The 17,808-nt window shown below is 34.6% G+C and overlaps 1 protein-coding gene across 4 annotated transcripts in view; it reads right to left on the bottom strand.

The window, feature by feature from the left end:
* ADAMTS19 (ADAM metallopeptidase with thrombospondin type 1 motif 19) overlaps nucleotides 1-17,808 on the bottom strand; it is a 283,956-nt gene that overhangs the window by 83,919 nt on the left and 182,229 nt on the right. For all 4 annotated transcript variants that reach the window (XM_054488423.1, XM_063665471.1, XM_063665472.1 and 1 more), the window contains 4 exons: nucleotides 13,771-13,901; nucleotides 12,702-12,874; nucleotides 7,238-7,365; nucleotides 2,990-3,110 (listed from right to left, as the gene is read on the bottom strand). In XM_054488423.1, the coding sequence (XP_054344398.1) occupies nucleotides 2,990-3,110; nucleotides 7,238-7,365; nucleotides 12,702-12,874; nucleotides 13,771-13,901 (553 nt within the window). The remainder of the gene's footprint in view (nucleotides 1-2,989; nucleotides 3,111-7,237; nucleotides 7,366-12,701; nucleotides 12,875-13,770; nucleotides 13,902-17,808) is intronic.

Raw genomic sequence — 17,808 nt, 5'->3', positions numbered from 1 at the left:
TTGCCTTTTATTCCTCTGAAAATTTATCACTTGGCTAGGAAAATTACAATGGAAGACATGATAAAGTATTAAGAAAAAAAAGAAAACGCTTCTTGAATTTATTTTCCAGCTCCAACAAGAATGATTTAGTAAACTCTACATAGAGCACAGGGACTGAAAACACCCATGTGTGTTTGCACGTGGGTTATTCATACAATATATACAACGTGCGTGGCCAACCGGACAAACAGAGCTGCATGGCCTTCAAAAAATTCTAGGAAGTAAATAACTATAGGGATAAAATTGTCTCAAGAGAAATAAATACAACATTCCTGAAGTCAAAAGTAGATGGTGCCTGTGATAGAATTAATAACTCATGCAGAATTTTTAAAATTGAAACTTATACAAATTTAACATTTCATTATTAAACTAGAAAATATTAATGGATCACATACTATGCTGATAATTGCAAATATGGTGTTAAACAAAAATAGCATGACTTTTTTTCTCATTGAGCTTAAGGCCTAATGGGAAATGAAAGACAAGTGAACATAAAATTATAAATGTGACTAGAGCTAAACGATATGGATACAAACATGGTAAACATCACTAAAATAGTCATTAGTCATAGGAGGTATCACTTCAGGGATCACTTCATTAAGGAAATGATATTTGAACTGAGAACTACGTGATATCTAGGAATTTATCCATCAAAGCCAAGAGAAAGCTGATCGATACACATTTGGAAATTCCAGATGTGGGTGTGTGTGGCAGAGGCTGTTGGGTGGCAGTGGAGGTATGGTCAGTGTGAGCACCTGTAAGAACTTAGAGAAGGAAGAGGACCTTGGTGTGACACGAGGCTGGAGAGACAGACAGGGACAACACATGTAGACCTTAAGGTCCAAGCTAAGAATTCTTCCCTGTGAGCAATGTGAAATTAACATAGAGTTGTAAGGAAGAAAGTGGCCTTATTAATCTTTAATATTTGTAGTATCTTAGGCACTTCTGATATTTTCCAAATAAACATGCCTTTAATATAACTTACCTACAGTGAATAAAAGTAGAAATTAAAGTGGAATAAAAAAGGGATTTGAAATAGAAATCTAGGAAAATATATATTCATATAACTACAGTCAGAGTAAAAAGAGTCACTGATTTTTAATGGTATTTCTGTTTTCTATGCTTAGTGGAAATATGAAGTGTTACAATTAAATAAAGGCATCAGTGCTAAATGTGCATCTGTATTCTGTGAGCTGTTTCCAGGCATACTAAATAAATATGAAAGAATATTCTTTAAAAACTCTAATATCTTTAAATTTCTTTAGTCTTTCAAATTTCTTTGAATTTCTGCACTATAAAAAAAAACTTCTGCCATCACAATCAGGCAGAAAAAGCTTATTATAATTAAATTTCTTAGTTGAAAGTCTGAGGGCCTGTTTCAGCTAAGTATTTATTTATTTATTTTTTCTAAATGAGTGCTGGTAGATTTTTGATGTGTGAGACCTATCCCCTTTTTCACCACTTTGAAGACTGAGAGTTTGATCTGCAATTTACCATAGGCCTTACTCATTTCTAGGCTTTAAGATGTTCAGGCTCACTTATCTTTTATTTTGCTTAGGCCTAGCAAACAATTTACATTCATACTTTAGAAGACTGTGACTAATTTTCTTTTCTGAAGGACTGTTTTATGTGGAATGAACTGTTTTCTTGATTACTCAAACATAAATGCCCTGTTCTTTGTATTAAAATTAATTCATATATTAGGCCTAGAATTCTTGTTCTTTTCGAAAAGAAACTTAAACTAGGAAAATGTTGTTATATGTAATATAAGCATATCAATGATGAAAACAGCATATTTGGAGTGGGCACAGTGGCTCATGCCTATAATCTCAGCACTTTGGGATGCCAAGATGGGAGGACTGCTTGAGCCCAGGAGTTGAGACCAGTCTATGGAACATAGTGAGACCCCATCTTTACAAAAAACAAAATTAAAAAAAAAATTAGCTGGGCATGGTGGTGCATGCCTCTAGTCCCGGCTACTTGGGAGACTGAGTTGAGAGGATTGCTTGAGCATGGGAGGTTAAGGCTGCAGTGAGCCATGCACCACTGCACTCCAACCTGAGCAACAGAGTAACACTCTGTCTCAAAAAGCACATCTATAATTTTAAAAAGAAAAGAGTATATTTGATATAAGCATATCAATCATGAAAATAGATACCAATATTAAGGGTGCAAGACACGTGCCCAGGTAATAGACTATTGTAAACACAGAAAATATTTGCTTCTTTCCAGTAAGCTTAAGATCCTGAGCATAAAGCATTTTCTGTACATAAAGCACATTTTGGGATCATTATATTTCAGTAAAGACAATATCATTTTGTTGTGAATTACTTTAAACGAATACTACGTAGATCATTCATAATTTCAATCTCACATCCCCTGAGTATTAGTATTTATAGATGAGAAAACAAGAGAGGATGAACTCTGCTATTAATCTATTTGGAACATTATCTCACATCTTCTGATGCCTCTTGGTTGTATGCTACACTGTCATGGACCCTCTGTTTCCAAAAATGTACTCCCTCATAATGTAGCAAAAACATTAAGAAAAAAATAAAGATAGAAAGCTGAAAAGCAGAAGATTACTATTCTCAGTGGTTGCTTTAGGCTGTTACAAATCATTATTTTCCAGTAGACATCATTCTTTGCATTGGAGAATAAGGTTTGTAGAAACCTGATAACATTAGCCAATGCAAATTAGATTATTCCCTTGCTGTTCTAACTTATTAAATGTACAACAGATGACTTCATATTTTCATTATTGGGAAATGGGCTTGTTAGAATTTTTGGCTCATATCACATGTATTGTATGTCATCACAAAAATCATTTAATACCCATTGCAAGTCTTCAATAGAATTAGAACTATAATCTCTTAAGTTAAATTCAATGTAATCTGTGTCCCCAAAGATTGCAGGGATTAATATTTATGAAAAAATAAAGAAAAATTACCTGCTCCTCTGGTGTGATTAAAATCCCCTTTAATGATCTTGCATGATTTTCCATTGCCATTGCATACACCACAATGATCTTCTCTTGCAAGAGACCCTAATAAACCATCACAGCCAACTTTCTGTAACAAGAGAGTGACAGCACATCATAAATAATGGTATTCTTTTCTTGTTTTACTACTAATTTGGGACAAACCTAGTCTCTATAAACCAGATATGTTTAATTGTAAAACTTATGAAATGTCATATTATGAAATGTCATATTCTCTGGTGCAAGCTAATACAACAAGCCAATGTCAAATGACATAATCTGTAAAATTACCAAGATAGTGATGAGAGCTAACCTACCTACCTACCTTCCTTTCTCTCTCTCTCTCTCTTTCTTTCTTTCTTTCTTTTTCAGATGGGGTCTGGTTCGGTCACCTAGGCTGGAGTGCAGAGGCTCCATCTCGGCTCACTGCAACCTCTGCCTCCCAGGCTGAAGCCAGCCTCCCACCTCAGCCTCCCGAGTAGCTGGGACTATAGGCATGTGTCACCATGCTGGGTTAATTTTTGTGTTTTTTTGTTGAGACAAGGTTTCACCATGTTGCTCACGTTGGTCTCAAACTCCTGAGCTCAAGTAATCTGCCTGCCTTGGCCTCCCAAAGTGTTAGGATGATACGTGTGAGCCACTCTGACCAGCTTAGAGTATCTTTTATAGTAAGTTTTAAATGATACCATAAAGTAATTTGGAAAAAATATTATTGAGAAAAATGCAATTTACATAAGTCTCAAAGGAAATCACATTTCTATTAAATACAACATGATTAGTTTAATTCCTTCTACTCAACAAAGAACAGATATACTTCACTATATGGATGGCTTAACTTTTAAAGTGATTGTAAAGTAAGTGCTAAATGGTAAATATTAACTTTCTGGAAAACTGAACATAGATGTTTATTTTTACTACAGTTCATGAATCAACTGTAGTTTATCCATCCCTATCTCCTTTGGCACCTAGCACATGAATGTGAGTAAGAACTCCTCACAACCCATGGCCGCTTTAAGAAAATATGAACAGTTGGGGAATTAATTTTTATAAGCCCCCAGAAGAATTTTGTTAATATGAATCTCCTAAGGCCAAATCAATTGCCTCTTTTCTTGTAAATAATGTTTACTTCCCATTGATGAGGCAAAGTTGTACGTACTCAAAGGGCAGGATTTAGTATGTCAGTACTGTCAGAAATAAACGGTAGTATTACACAATTCCTCCTAATCAAGAAGGATTTGGAACAGAGACTGATGATACATCCATTTGTAATAGGTTCCAATTATTTTAGAGGAAATTTTAAAATATTAAATACAACTGAAACAAAAACAGAATCTTTGTGACTGGTGCTGCTGGTGTTGGGGTGGGGGAAGCTAGCAGATTATTAAATGCAGCCACAGGATGAATATGCTGGGAGCAAAAGTCACATTAAAACTGCACAATACAGCATTCCTTCCTTTTGTCAAGAGGGGCCTATCAGTGTCAAGAGGTAAAAAGTGTTAGCACAGAACTCTGATCAGCAAGTCAAAGCTTTTTCAGGGAGAAATAAAGAGAATGTCTAGATGAAAGAAGTAGCTACCACAGGAAATGAGCAGAACACAACCAAATATGTGAAGAAAACATTAGCAGAAGCCTGACCTGGGAGTCCTGGATTGAGAAGAAAAGTCTCTCCATGTTCAAATGGGGAAAAAGTTGAGGAGAGCTAGAGTACTTTTGAAATGATAGAAGTATCTTTATTGCTCTATCCCTGGTACCCAGATTGCCTCTTGGCAAATGGTGAGAAAACAGTAAATAATAGTTCAACTATTAAATACGTTGGTACTTAGTAGTTTCTTAGTTTTTCCCAATCCTTTAACTAGGATATTACAAGGTCTGTAAATCTAAAGTAAAAGTAAGGAATAGACATATATACTACAGTTCAATAATCATATATTTTAAAAATAAAAGGTAAATAGTTTGTATTTTATAATTGGTAGTTTTAAGTATCCACACATATCAAAATATGCTCACATAAATCCAAAAGTTGAAGATGAACTACTTTGAAGAGGCAATGCTACGTGACTGGTAGCAAGTACCTGAGGTACCACTGGTGTGCAGGAGATACGCAAATAACATGATCATACAGGGTCCAGCCTTCCTTATCGTTTTCAGTAAGAGAAAATCACAGAACCAAAATGGGTGACCAGAGAAAGTTCTCTGCTTTCAATTGCCTTTCGTTCACTAAGTCTGGAATGCTACATTCAGTTTTGGTGCTACATATTTAGTGATAAAACACTCTATTCAAACCCCCAATTGTTAAGGGTTGTCAGAAAAACTAAAGAGGCATGTTTTCAATTTTATTGAAAGACTAAATGAAGCATTTTAATTAAAAAGCCGGAATCTTGAAGTGTTTTAATGCCATTATAAGTCACAATCCATTTCAAATAATTCTAATTTAATTATAATCATCAGGTCCACATAGCATTTGTGCAAAATCTTTGTTGTTGTTGCTGTAATTTTAATTTTTACCCAGGGACTCTGTAAAAGATTTGGCTTGTACAATACTGTTAAGTAAAAAGCATAGCAATTTAGGCTATTATATTTGACATACACAATTTAAGAAATCAATTCATTTAAGACATACAATAATCTAACAGATTTATATATAATGAGATGAAAGCTCTACTAGTACAGCATACAGTTCTGAAAACAAAATATGTATATGTAAAATATCTATAATTTTTAATGAAAAACTACATTTTGGTAATTGCCATATTCTGTTAAAGAATAAAATAAATTAATATGTAGTCAAAAGACTGCTTCTTATGCCAATGGTTTTACATGATTCTATGCTTTAAACCTTATAGCCTACTGGCAAAATATAGAATCTCAGAGCTGGGAAAGCATTTAAGTTTCCTGTTGTTTCCAGCTTCTTACCCAGAAGTACATACACTTCTATTGGATCATGGATGGATCCATTCATAGCTTGAAATTGTTTTCAATTTTTGGCATTTGTGTGCATGTATGTGTGTATGTGTGTGTTCAGTTGTGCATTTTTCTGGGGAAAAAAAATTCATCAAATTCTCAAAGGAGTGTATATAGCACAAAGTCAATGACCAATGGTCTACCAACTTTATTTTACAGATTAGTTAATGCATGCAAATATATTTTAAGTGATTTGCCCAGTAACAGTTTCCTAAAGGCTGTCATGGATGCAGTGCCACTCCACTCAGCAGCCTCTTTCATTGCCAAAGGATTTATTTCTTTCCTGCTTCTGGAAGGTTTATCAGAAACTATCTAGACTAAGGAAACCTGCTTTCCCCAAGGTTGTAGCCACTTCCTGGGGCAGCTTGTATCCAAACAATAGTAGATGCTGAAAGTAAATGGCCTGATTTTCTCACCCAAAATGGTAACAACTCTCAAGCCCCATGCCAGTTTAAGCGCTTCCCCCGGGGTCAGCTAAGGTCTTGTGACTGCACCAGAGCCTGACTTCACCCTGTGCCCAAACCTGCCTCTTCCTTATCTCCACATAGATGTTGATCATGAAAACACTTGGCATTAAACTTTGTGTGTATTAATCTTCCAGGGAATGTCAACTTGAGACAGTGGCAGAACCATGACTAGCAACTGCTCACTTCTACACTTTGATCTCTCCACTATGCTCTTCATAATCACTTTAACAGGAATTCTATTTTTTCTAAACATAGATGAAAAGCACATACGTGCATATAAATGGAAATTTTTTAAAAGAAAGAGAAAAGCAAATAAAATGTTTATTATAAGAAAGTTGAATATGCATTTAAAAATCATCTGATTCAAGTATATTGATGATACTTGAATATGAGTTATAAGGTCAATTTTATTGATTTTTGACTCATGGCTCAGTCTTAGACACAAAGCATGGAGAACTAGAGTGCTTGAATTTTTGTTCTGAAATATTTTGACATAAAATGTCCGAAGTGCTCCAATTTTAAACCTGTAATATATATATTATGCAATCAAAATCTCAGATTCTTTCAGTTAGTAATAGATTTTATGGAGTACCAAGTCAAACCTATTATTACACAGATGGAAAAATGAGGTTTCAAAGTAAATCAGACTTGCTCAAGGTCACAGTCAAGGCAGGACTATAGCAACATCTTTTGAATCTAAGTCCAAAGCTTTCAACCATGCTGTGAAGTTGTTCAATGGTCCCACAATTTTCCTTCAACATATAAATTCTTTTTTTTTGGAATGTCTTACCTGGCACCTGCCATTTGCACAGATATCTAATCCCTGATAGCCACAAGAAGTTCCATCCATCACTTTTTCTGATAGAAGAATAGGCTGTTCTTTTCCAACAGGAGAGCAAAACAAGGCACATGGTTTTTCTACATACAGAGTAGATAAAAAGAAATAAGAAAAAGTTACTCCATAAATATTTTTATCTTAAGCTTCATTTTTAAGAATGATTATTGAGTAAAAAATATAATTCAATGCTAATTAAGTAATGTAATATTAGAGTAGATAACATTAGAAGATTTCTATGTGTAATAAATTAGGTGCCTGGAGATGTTCAATGAATATTAATCTTCTAAGAAATCTGGCTTCAAATTACCTTAAAATGTATCATTTGTTATTTTATGGCACAACATATCTAGCACACACAATCCAGACCTCCTCCCTGAATAATATTTGCACACCCCAATTTTATGCTCATATTTTTTTTGAAATGATATCCTCCTCATGTTTAGTAGACACCAGGATTCTACCTGTCTTTAAGTCCTGGTTAAGATTTACTTCATGCTTGAATTATTTATTGATGTCTTACTTCTAAATTTCAATGCGCTAGTATTTATTTCTATATAGTTGACATTTTCTAATTGAAAAAATGTCTAAAGGGAGAAAGAAGAGCCTCTAAGATGAGAATTCTCAAGAAATTTTCTGTTACTAGGATTGTAGTAACAATTGCATTTGTAAAAAACATTTCTGTTACTAGGATTGTTACTACAATGCAACAGAAATATTGTTTTGAAATGCAATACCATCCCATGAGAGCATCCATAGTTATGTGCAACTGCTGATGTGCTAGTGAGAACTCTGTCTCCTTCACCACTTATGCAGAAACCATGTCATTGTATACGATATCTAGGTTGAGAACTTTTATTCCAGGTAAATAATTCCTAAGCAGCTGCCAGTCTTCTTTGTGCCTCTTTGAGCAATGAGACAGGATGTTTGGGGTTAAAACACTTGCCTTTTAGGCTCAGAAAGTGGCACGATATTTTTAAAGTGCTATGTCCATTTCTAAGCCTCCTACAGAGGAGCTGTAGTATTTGGTAACACTAGTAATACTATTACCCAAATCTGAAACCTCAGAGCAATTTCCATGCTACATTACTACTCTATTGGCTTGATGCCAGTCAGGTCCTTTACTGTTTATTAAGCGTATATAAATAGAATGGAAAAAAGTTTACAGTCTCTGACACTGATCTTCCCTTATGTCTTCAGTAAAGTTCCACGTATGCTGATGGGATTCTATAAATACCAAATAACAGCCAGAGGCATGGAACAGGGTATCACTTTGCAAAGAGAAGACAGACAGTTAAATGAGCCTTCAGAAGTGAACGTTTCAAACAGTTTTCACATGTGGCTTCTGCATACTGCTCTCAACAATTTTGGGGAGTTGGAACATGGCCTTTAATGTGCATGGTTTTGAAATTTTCCTTTAAGATGCCATTATAAGCCGCAATAAAGCATTTCAGTGTGCTCTCACACCTCAAAGTAGGTTATGTTTATTCAATGACTGCTTACTATGTCATATCTTTGAACTTAAAAACAGCTGCTATAATTGCAACACTTTAAAAGTGGTATACATAATGCTGTTTCTGGAGTTTTCATTGAAGAGAAGAGCAAACCAGATATATGAATAAATAATATTGAAAGGAGTTAGTCTCCTAGAAGATTCCATTCATATTCCAAGCAAAAATTCAGATAAAAATCTTTTTATTTCTCCTTTTAAGACATATTGCCAACACAGTCTGCTGACTTTAGCTGTACAGATGACATAAACATTTGATATCACTCTTCATTTCTGGAGTATACCCTCAAGGCTGTGACATTGTAGTGATCCATGTAACATGCCATACTTGGCAGGCAGGCTCTTTCTTGATTTAAGAGACCAACTGTTTCCAAGATATGCATTAGACATGGATTTCAGCCAAATTTTGGCACACATAAAGTATGTGAAATACCTGAATGTTGAAGCCATGCATGTCTTTTCTCTAAAAATAAATGTTCACTGCTGCATTGCTACCCCACATTTAATTCTCCTAGGCAGGGATTCATGTATTATATAACAGATACAGCCACTTGTATTTTAAGGTGTCACATGTTTTTAAAAGAATTGTGCATTTCCATTTCTTCCATAGTGCTATAATACATGTAGGCTAGTGACTGTTGTATATTTTATTTGAAATACAGACTGATGAGTTTGATTGATACATGTTGCAAAATCATCACAAATGGTAACCTGCTGATTATACAAATAGCTATCGTGGATTATATGATATACATCACTGTGTAAGAGTCAGAAGTTCCTTTAATTGTGATTTCTAACAGCTTTAGTGTTTTAAATTCATGCCCATCCAACTCTGATTTTTTTTTTAATTTGGAGAACACCTATTTTCTATCTCTTATTTCACACATAAGTAAATGGGTTTCAAATAAACTTGACATTATTAACTGTCACAGCCAGTTGGAAGTAGAGACAGGATTAACACTCAAATAATCAGAAAATTTTCATGATGTGAACAGTCATATTGATTATATTTTTACAATAAAAAGTTACTGGCTATGTATTCAAATTTATTTAACAAATATTCATTGGACACTTAATATACAATAGATGATACACTAGGGACAGACATTAGAGGGAATGCAGACACAATAAAATGTGCAATTACAGGTTGTGTGTGTGGTAATTGGAAGGGACACATAATTTGGAGGATCAGAGGGATTCTTTCTTCCTAGAGGAACTGACATACACTGAACCCAAAAATCAGTAGAAGTGTTCAAGGTAAATAAATAAAGAACAATGTCAAAGCTTGAGAAGGAAAGCCTATTACGTCAAAACCCAGCTGGTATAAAGGCCCAAAAATAAGAGAGCAGATGTATCTAAGGGGTGGAATGGAAGTCAGCCTGGCCATACAGGATTCTATAAAAGAGAATGATGGAAATGAGGCAGGAGAAGTTAAAGGGGGCGGGCCACAGAAATATCCTTATAAATCAGGTGACCAAGTTTGTGCAACTGAAAAGCAAGTGTTACCTTCAACGATATGGGACACACTAAAGGGGATCAAATGGATATGAATAGGAAGGGTTATGATCATGAGCTTGGTCTTAAACCTGCAGATATCCAATTAGATATATCAACGAGGGAGTTGTACATACAAGTTTGGAGCTCAAATGGAAAATCTAGTTGAAGACGTAAACTCATGTATTATTTGCATATTTGAAGTCATGGGAATAGATAATTAATATCACCTAAAAAGAAAATGCACAGTGAAAACAAAATAGCGTTTGAAGTAGGCAGAAGGAGAACATACCAGAGATGTAGTAGGAGAGCCGGGTAGACGTTAACAACACAGAAACCAAGCAGGGCACACGAGTGTTCCAAGAACCATGGGGGTGGGCAGCCACCTTAATGTATTTAAGAGTCAACTAAGAAGAGGATAGGAAACTATTTATTAGGTTTCATTTCCATGAGACTCCTGGATGACATTAGAAAGACTTGCGTTGGTGGAATCCAGATTGAAGGGAAAAAAACAAAGGGCTGGGGTACAGGCAGGTCTTTTGAGAAGGGTGGTTGTGAGGAGAGAAACATGTAGGTGCACCAGCTCAAGACAGCTATGATCTTGAGGGGAAGTTTTTATGTTTTAGTGGGAGAGTCTTAAATATGTTAAAAAATTAAATGTGAATGATCCAAAACAGAGAAGATTAACTATATGAGAGAAAGTGGGGGTAATCAATAAGATAGCTGAAAGGGGAAGATGGGGATGGCATCAAGGCCACAACTGGAGGGACTGGCCTTGGAAAGGAGGAATTAAAATTCTGCCATATAGCAGAAAGCAGATGAAGTATCCTAAGTTAGGCTAATGTGTCTTGATAGCAGAAAATAAGGAGGTAATCTGGTGGCTGCTATATTTCCCACCCCCACCATTAGTGGTGGAATAATCTGCCCCATTGTTTGGCTATTTCCATTAGTGCTTGTATGTAGGTGCTACTCTGAGAAAAGGGTTTCATCAGATGGGGGCACTGAAATGGACAGGCAATGGAGTTTAGGTTATTGAGAAGAGTGTAATTGGAATGATGGAAAGCAAAGTTCAAATTGACTAAGGGGAGAAAAGAGAGACTAGTGGCATCATAATCAATGAAATCAGATAATCTGTCACCACTTTTGGTAGCTGCAACTCAGCCCACACCCACAGCCCACTCACCATGGGCAAGTATTATCATTTTTTTTTCTTTGAGACAGGGTCTCACTCTGTCACCCAGGCTAGAGTAAAGTGGCACCATCTTGGCTCACTGTAACCTGTGCCTCCTGGGCTCGCCTCAGCCTCCTGAGTAGCTGGGACTACAGGCACATGCCACAACACCCAGCTAATTTTTTTTTCTGTATTTTTGGTAGAGACAGGGTTTTGCCATATTGCCCAGGCTGGTTACAAACTCTTGAGCTCAAGCAATCTGTTTGCCTTGGCCTCCCAAAATGGTGAGATTACAGGTGTGAGCCCCCTTGCTTGGCATATCATTCTTAACTAATAAGGCAGCATACAATTTTCTTAAAATTCTTATTTTGAAATAATTAAATATTTAGAATAACTTGCAGAAATAGTACAGAGAGTTCCCACATACCTTTCATTCAGTTTCTCCCCATGGTTATACCTGAGCAACTATAGAACTACAGCAAACCCAGGAAACTGGCATTGGTACCTGTGTGTGTATGGCTCTATGCCATTTTATCACATTTGTAGATTTGTGCAACCACTGCCGCAATCAAGGTCTGAAACTATTCATCAGCACAAAGATCTTCCTCATTCTACCCCTTTATAGTAATACCCATCCCTCTCCCCACCACCATCCCTAATCCCTGGCAACCACTAATTTATATGAATTTGTTTTCCATCTCTGTAATTTTATAATTTCAAGAATATTATCACATGAAATCATATAACATGGGACCTTTTGAGATTGGCATTTTTCACTCAGCATAATGCTCTGGGATCTATCAGGTTGTTGCATGTATTAATAGTTTGCTCCTCTTTAGTGCTGAGGAGTATTCCATCACTCAGGAGTATGATTTCTGTATTGTTAGTGTATGTTTAGTTATTTACAAAACTGTCAAACTATATTTTCCAAAGTGGCTGCACGACTTTACAATCCCACCAAGCAATGCCTGAGAGATCCAGTTTCTCCTTATCCTCACCAGCAGTTTAGTGTTGTCACTGCTATTTATTTTAGTTGTTCTAATAGGTATGGGGTAACAGCTCCTCATATTTTTAAAATATATTTTTGTCAGTGCTTGTAGTTATTGTATGTCCGCACAGGTAGAAAAAATTAAAGTTCAGAAATATTTTGAAGATAATATGTAAAATAATCTGACTATTGTAAAAACACTTGGCAAACCTAGAAATCTAGTTAACAAAGATGGTGGTGATCTGGTTGGTCATACCTTCATCCAGGACAGCTTGCCACTGAAGTACATGCTTTGGGGAGGAAGTTCTAACACTATAGGCCTGACATTGCCAGTCTCTGAATCCAGGCAAACCTGCAGGACAAGGTGGATTCTCACATATTCTGTATTGTTTTCTGGGACCATTACAATCCCTTGCTTCAGAACCTAGCCTAGAAAAGAAAGTACAAATAATTAATTTTCCTTTTTTTATGTTAACTACCAAGTTTTTAAATTAAAAGCCATTATATTAATAATATATAACCCCTTATATTTACTTTTGAAAACTTGGACACATTAAATGACAGTAGTAGCAAATTCATATATTTATTTCTTTAACTATATATATAATCTAATCCTTGATCAATATACCTTCCAAAATACGTGAGGAATAAAAGCCCATTTGCCATGAAAATGATACATTGGAGTAAAGGGCAGAAACTGAGGGGAAAATAGAAACCCTTCAAATGCCCATTAAGAAATTTGGTTGTTAGAATTATTAAGGAGGTGTTTTTATATAAATTCATATAAATTCTTTAAAACTGCATGCGACCTCTACACCAATAGAGTTTAAAGCTCACAAGCTGGAATGACTTTCTCACACTTTCCCAGAATTCCTCTAGGAATAATGGGGTTGAACAAGCTGATCCCATAATAATTCCTGTCTGTACCTGCACTTAGCATGTTTCTGTTTTTCGTTAGTCTTAGCTTTTGCTGTCATTAATTTTGTTCTCATTCTCTTTCTTATCATCCTTCTGCTCTTCTCCCAGTTCCTGTAAATGTTCACATAATTTTTCTAATACACATCTCCCTGTTTATTGAAAGATAATATTTTATAGATTTACTCAAGAAATAACCTTTTATAGCTTTCATTATTTATTCTTAGAAGGGTTGGTCTTTATTTTCTTCTTAAAGGCAGTTTTTATATAAAATAAATAATTTGAAGGACTTTTCCAACGTGAGTAGAGTTTGAGGAGCTTCTTTTGCTTTCCAACATGCGTTATCAGTAAAACCTTTGCATTCCAAAATTGAAGAAATGCCCTCCCCAAACCAGGAACTTTGAGTTTACCCAGGACATTTGCGCTCTCGACTGCTGATCCCAGCACTGCAGGTTCGGCTACAAGGACTCCACAGGCTCCACTCTCCGGCCAGATGTTCAGGTGCTGAGGTCCTGCTGGTACATTCTCCAGCCTTACACCACTATTCCAAAAGTTATGTCTTAGGTGAACAAATCAGGGCACAACTGAAAATCATTCGCTGGCCTATAATGTCACTGGAATTGCAATTAAATCAGGTCTACTAGAGCCACAAACACGGGGAATTAGGAAAGACCAAAAATAAGTTGGCACTTGTTTTTTGTCATAGTAATATAATTGCCCAGTTCTCACAGATACAGTCTTGTTGGGAAAGCAGTGCACAAATATTTGTTACTATAGCCCTAAGAATTCAGTTCTTGTGATGGAGATAGGGTAAAGATTATGGGTAGGGAATCTGGGGTTGCACAACCAGGAAAGAAAATCCAATGCATTTAAGAAACAGATAATAATTTAAAAGGGACAAAAAAATCAGAGTAATATATAAGAATGGAAAGAAGAAATAAATGTCCTACGTCAAAGCAGACATTTTTAGCAAATTTAGTAATTTTCATATGAAATGTCAGTGACTCAGGGTACTTTTTTAACTTGTAATTTTTAAAAAGTACTGTTTGATTTTAGCACTTTCCTTTATGCTTGTTTTTTTTTTTTTTCCTGAAAGAATTCCCATCAAGTTCAAACATTAACATTATAGAAAGTTGGTTTGAAAGACATGGGCAATTAGATGCTGAAATTCTGTCATTTCGTGCCAATTATTTTGTACTTTACTTGGTGTCTATTAACTGGTAAAGATAACTGGAGTAAGAGAAAGAAGTGTAGTCATTCTCTTTTTTATTTTTATTTTATTTTTTCATTCACTGAAAACAAAAGCAATGAGAGACATTGCTGATGGTCACCCAGGAATGGTTGCTAGAATTTGGGGGACAGGTTATTAAAATTTCTTCTCATTCCTGAAAATCAAATAGATGATGGTCATAGCAAACATGGTAAAAGTAACAAAATCATATTGAGAATAATAAGTAAGATTACAAGCATTTAGATTAGTGATTGTATAATGATGAGGTTGAGTAAGTTGACCCTCCTAGCCCTAAATGAACTTCTACACTTAATGGCAACACGATTTACAAAGGATTTTGAGGAAATTACAGAAATGCTCTGATTCTCAGCTTGCTCATTTCTAAAATGTGAATGATAATTATAGTTACCTAACAGTTTTTTAAGGAATTGAATGAAGCACTAAACACAATGTATAGCCCTTACTAAGGATTTAATAAGGGATAACTATAATAATAATAGAGTTATAAGTATCATTATGTTAATTATTTTAGAAATCTAAGCAAAATTCTGTTCATTCTGATATTTATTCATCTGTTTTTATAATTTACTTTGATAATATGTTTTTATTGCTATTTTTAGAAAAGAGAATTAAGACTATACCATATAGTTTTGTTTGGGCCCTGTTAGTGCTTTACTTTTCTAGGCAATAAAATAATTAGTCCCTGTAGATTTTCTCTAATAATGTCAACATTTAAATTCAGCCTCTTTTAGATTCAAAAAGTTTTTAATCTAAACTTGAAAAACAAAATAAAGATCAACAACTCAGAGAATATCAATATGCTAAGATTCTCATTAAATAAATTTGGATTTTGTACAAAGATGCGTTTAAAAATTGGAAAAGGAGAAAGAAAACATGTGAAAACTTCTACATTACTTACTTGTTTTAAGGACTTAAAAAAGTTATGCCATTCATGGAAAAAAAAATTCAATGTGAAAGTTGTCAAACTTCAATTGGTCACATTGTTTTAGCCTACTTTAAGGGTGTTCATGTTTCCCAGAGTGCATATCATACCTCCTTGGCCATTTAGCAGCAAGCTGGCATTGAAAGACTGGGCTAGAGTTCATAACAGACTAAAATATTCTGGAAAGGACTGGGACCTAGATTTGTACATCATTTAAACTATAACACATCTGGCTGATGAAGAGAAATGGACACAGATATGCAAACCTATTTGCATATACAGATCAGTGAAATTTGAAGAAAGTACTACAGCATAATATTTAAAGTTTGTCACCTTGCAGATAACCAGAGGTCTGGATGAAGCTAGAGGGTACCTGCTTTTGTGTCTTCTATATGGTTCTGTGCTTCAACAATGAGGAAAGTGTTAAATGTTTTGTTTAAACTATTATACGATATGTTATATAAGATTATATGTAAAATAATCCTAATGATGCTTTCCATAAATATCATTAGGGATATTATGGAGAGCAGCATGATTTGTTTCATACAACATTTGCATTTTTTAGCCTCAAAAAAGAAGTTACATATTGTTGAAAACACTAAAAATTGTCTTATCTACTAATTCAGTCTGATTTATAAAAGTACTAAGGGATTATGTAATATAGACCACCTGGGGACAGTGCATGACCCAACACACTAATTATAGTTCTATACTCCGAAATTTTTATGTGGACATGTGTAGGAAGTTCATGAAAACACACATTTGAAAGGGGTCTGTGAAGATGTCAAAGGAGACTGATCAGTCTCTAATCAAATCTTGTACGTATATTGTGGAAGAGAGAAGAGGAGGAAGGAAGGCAAAAAGCTGTGTACATATGCACATTGTGACTGTTAGGATATTACAGTCTTCATTGTTTCCAATAATAAATTATGATGGTAATTTCAAGATTCTCAATTTGGGAAAATAAATAACTAAAATATATTACATAGAATCCTTCCAAACAGTCTAAGGTTCTAGTAAATTGGTATTTAATGTCTCTTTCCCCTCTTTTCATTTCTAGTAAGTACTGAAAGTAAAATACATACATTTATTATTTTTGAATAAATCATTTGCCTACTACTTAATCTCTTTGAAATGTAAATGCCAACACATTGATATTTGTATTGTAAATTGTAAAATATGAAAATTATATAAAAAATATAAAAAGAGAAGAAAACAAGTTGTTTTCAATTTGCAATATGCTGTCCATAAAGAGTATATAAACTTCTTTGTTCAAAATCATTCAGAAGCATACAATTCTGTAAGCACCTTCTCAGATGTAATTATATACTTTTAGATTAACTAGATTTATACAGTTTGATTAATATCACTAGAGTGTTATCAGTTACAAAATCCCAAGCTTTGTCTCTTGGTTAGCAATGTATTGAGCTTGCAGTGTTTAGTGTGAGGTTGCAAGCATTCAAATATTTTAGCACTACTGCACACAATAGCAGAGTGTTGGAAGCTATTTTCCTGATGGGTTCTACAAGAGCTGGAACAGATGAGTATTTGAAGAAGCCCACATGGCCTGGAAAACTGAGAGGTTCATTAGTTATTTCAATATACAAAGCATTACAGAACCCATAAGAGAGTATCATTAACACAATTATAGGAAAATAAAACATTTTACTTTTGTTTAGTAATTACAGTTTTAACTGCCAAAATAAGTTTATTTTAAAGATTTCAAGAATGCAAATTATGTTTATATATACAAGGGAAAAAATCAGCAGAAAAATATTGAAGGTGCCAGATTATAAAAATAAAGAGATTTTTATATTGCTAAAAACTAAAGACAAACGAGTTATGTGATGTTTGAGGGCTCATCACAGTATGTTTGGTTATCTCTTAATATTACTGCTTTTGTGTTTCAGGGATGATAAAAATGATTGCTGGTGCAAAGTTTTATGATTCAAGCAATAAATTAGCACAATATCAGGAGGCTTGCTTGAAATACACAGGTTCTTATACCTTTGTGTATATATTTAAAAAATAAAACAGACCCGAATTCTGATGCTTTGTTTAAGCTTATAGGAAATATTTGGCACAGTCTGTAAACAATTAACTGATATTTCACAGAAATTCCCTCTAAGGAATAATTTTCTTATTCATAATATATAGTGATAAAATATTTCTAGGTTTTTTTTTCAAAAATAGTTTGGATTTAAACAATTTGTACATTTTCTCTTTTCTTATTAAAGAAATCATAGAAGTAATAAATCACTGCATGCTTATGTC

The sequence above is a fragment of the Pongo pygmaeus genome, chromosome 4 (genome assembly GCF_028885625.2).
Source record: "Pongo pygmaeus isolate AG05252 chromosome 4, NHGRI_mPonPyg2-v2.0_pri, whole genome shotgun sequence".
Classification (NCBI taxonomy): Eukaryota; Metazoa; Chordata; class Mammalia; order Primates; family Hominidae; genus Pongo; species Pongo pygmaeus.
Note: the sequence above shows the minus strand (reverse complement) of the source record. Positions and strands in the feature narration are given on the sequence as shown.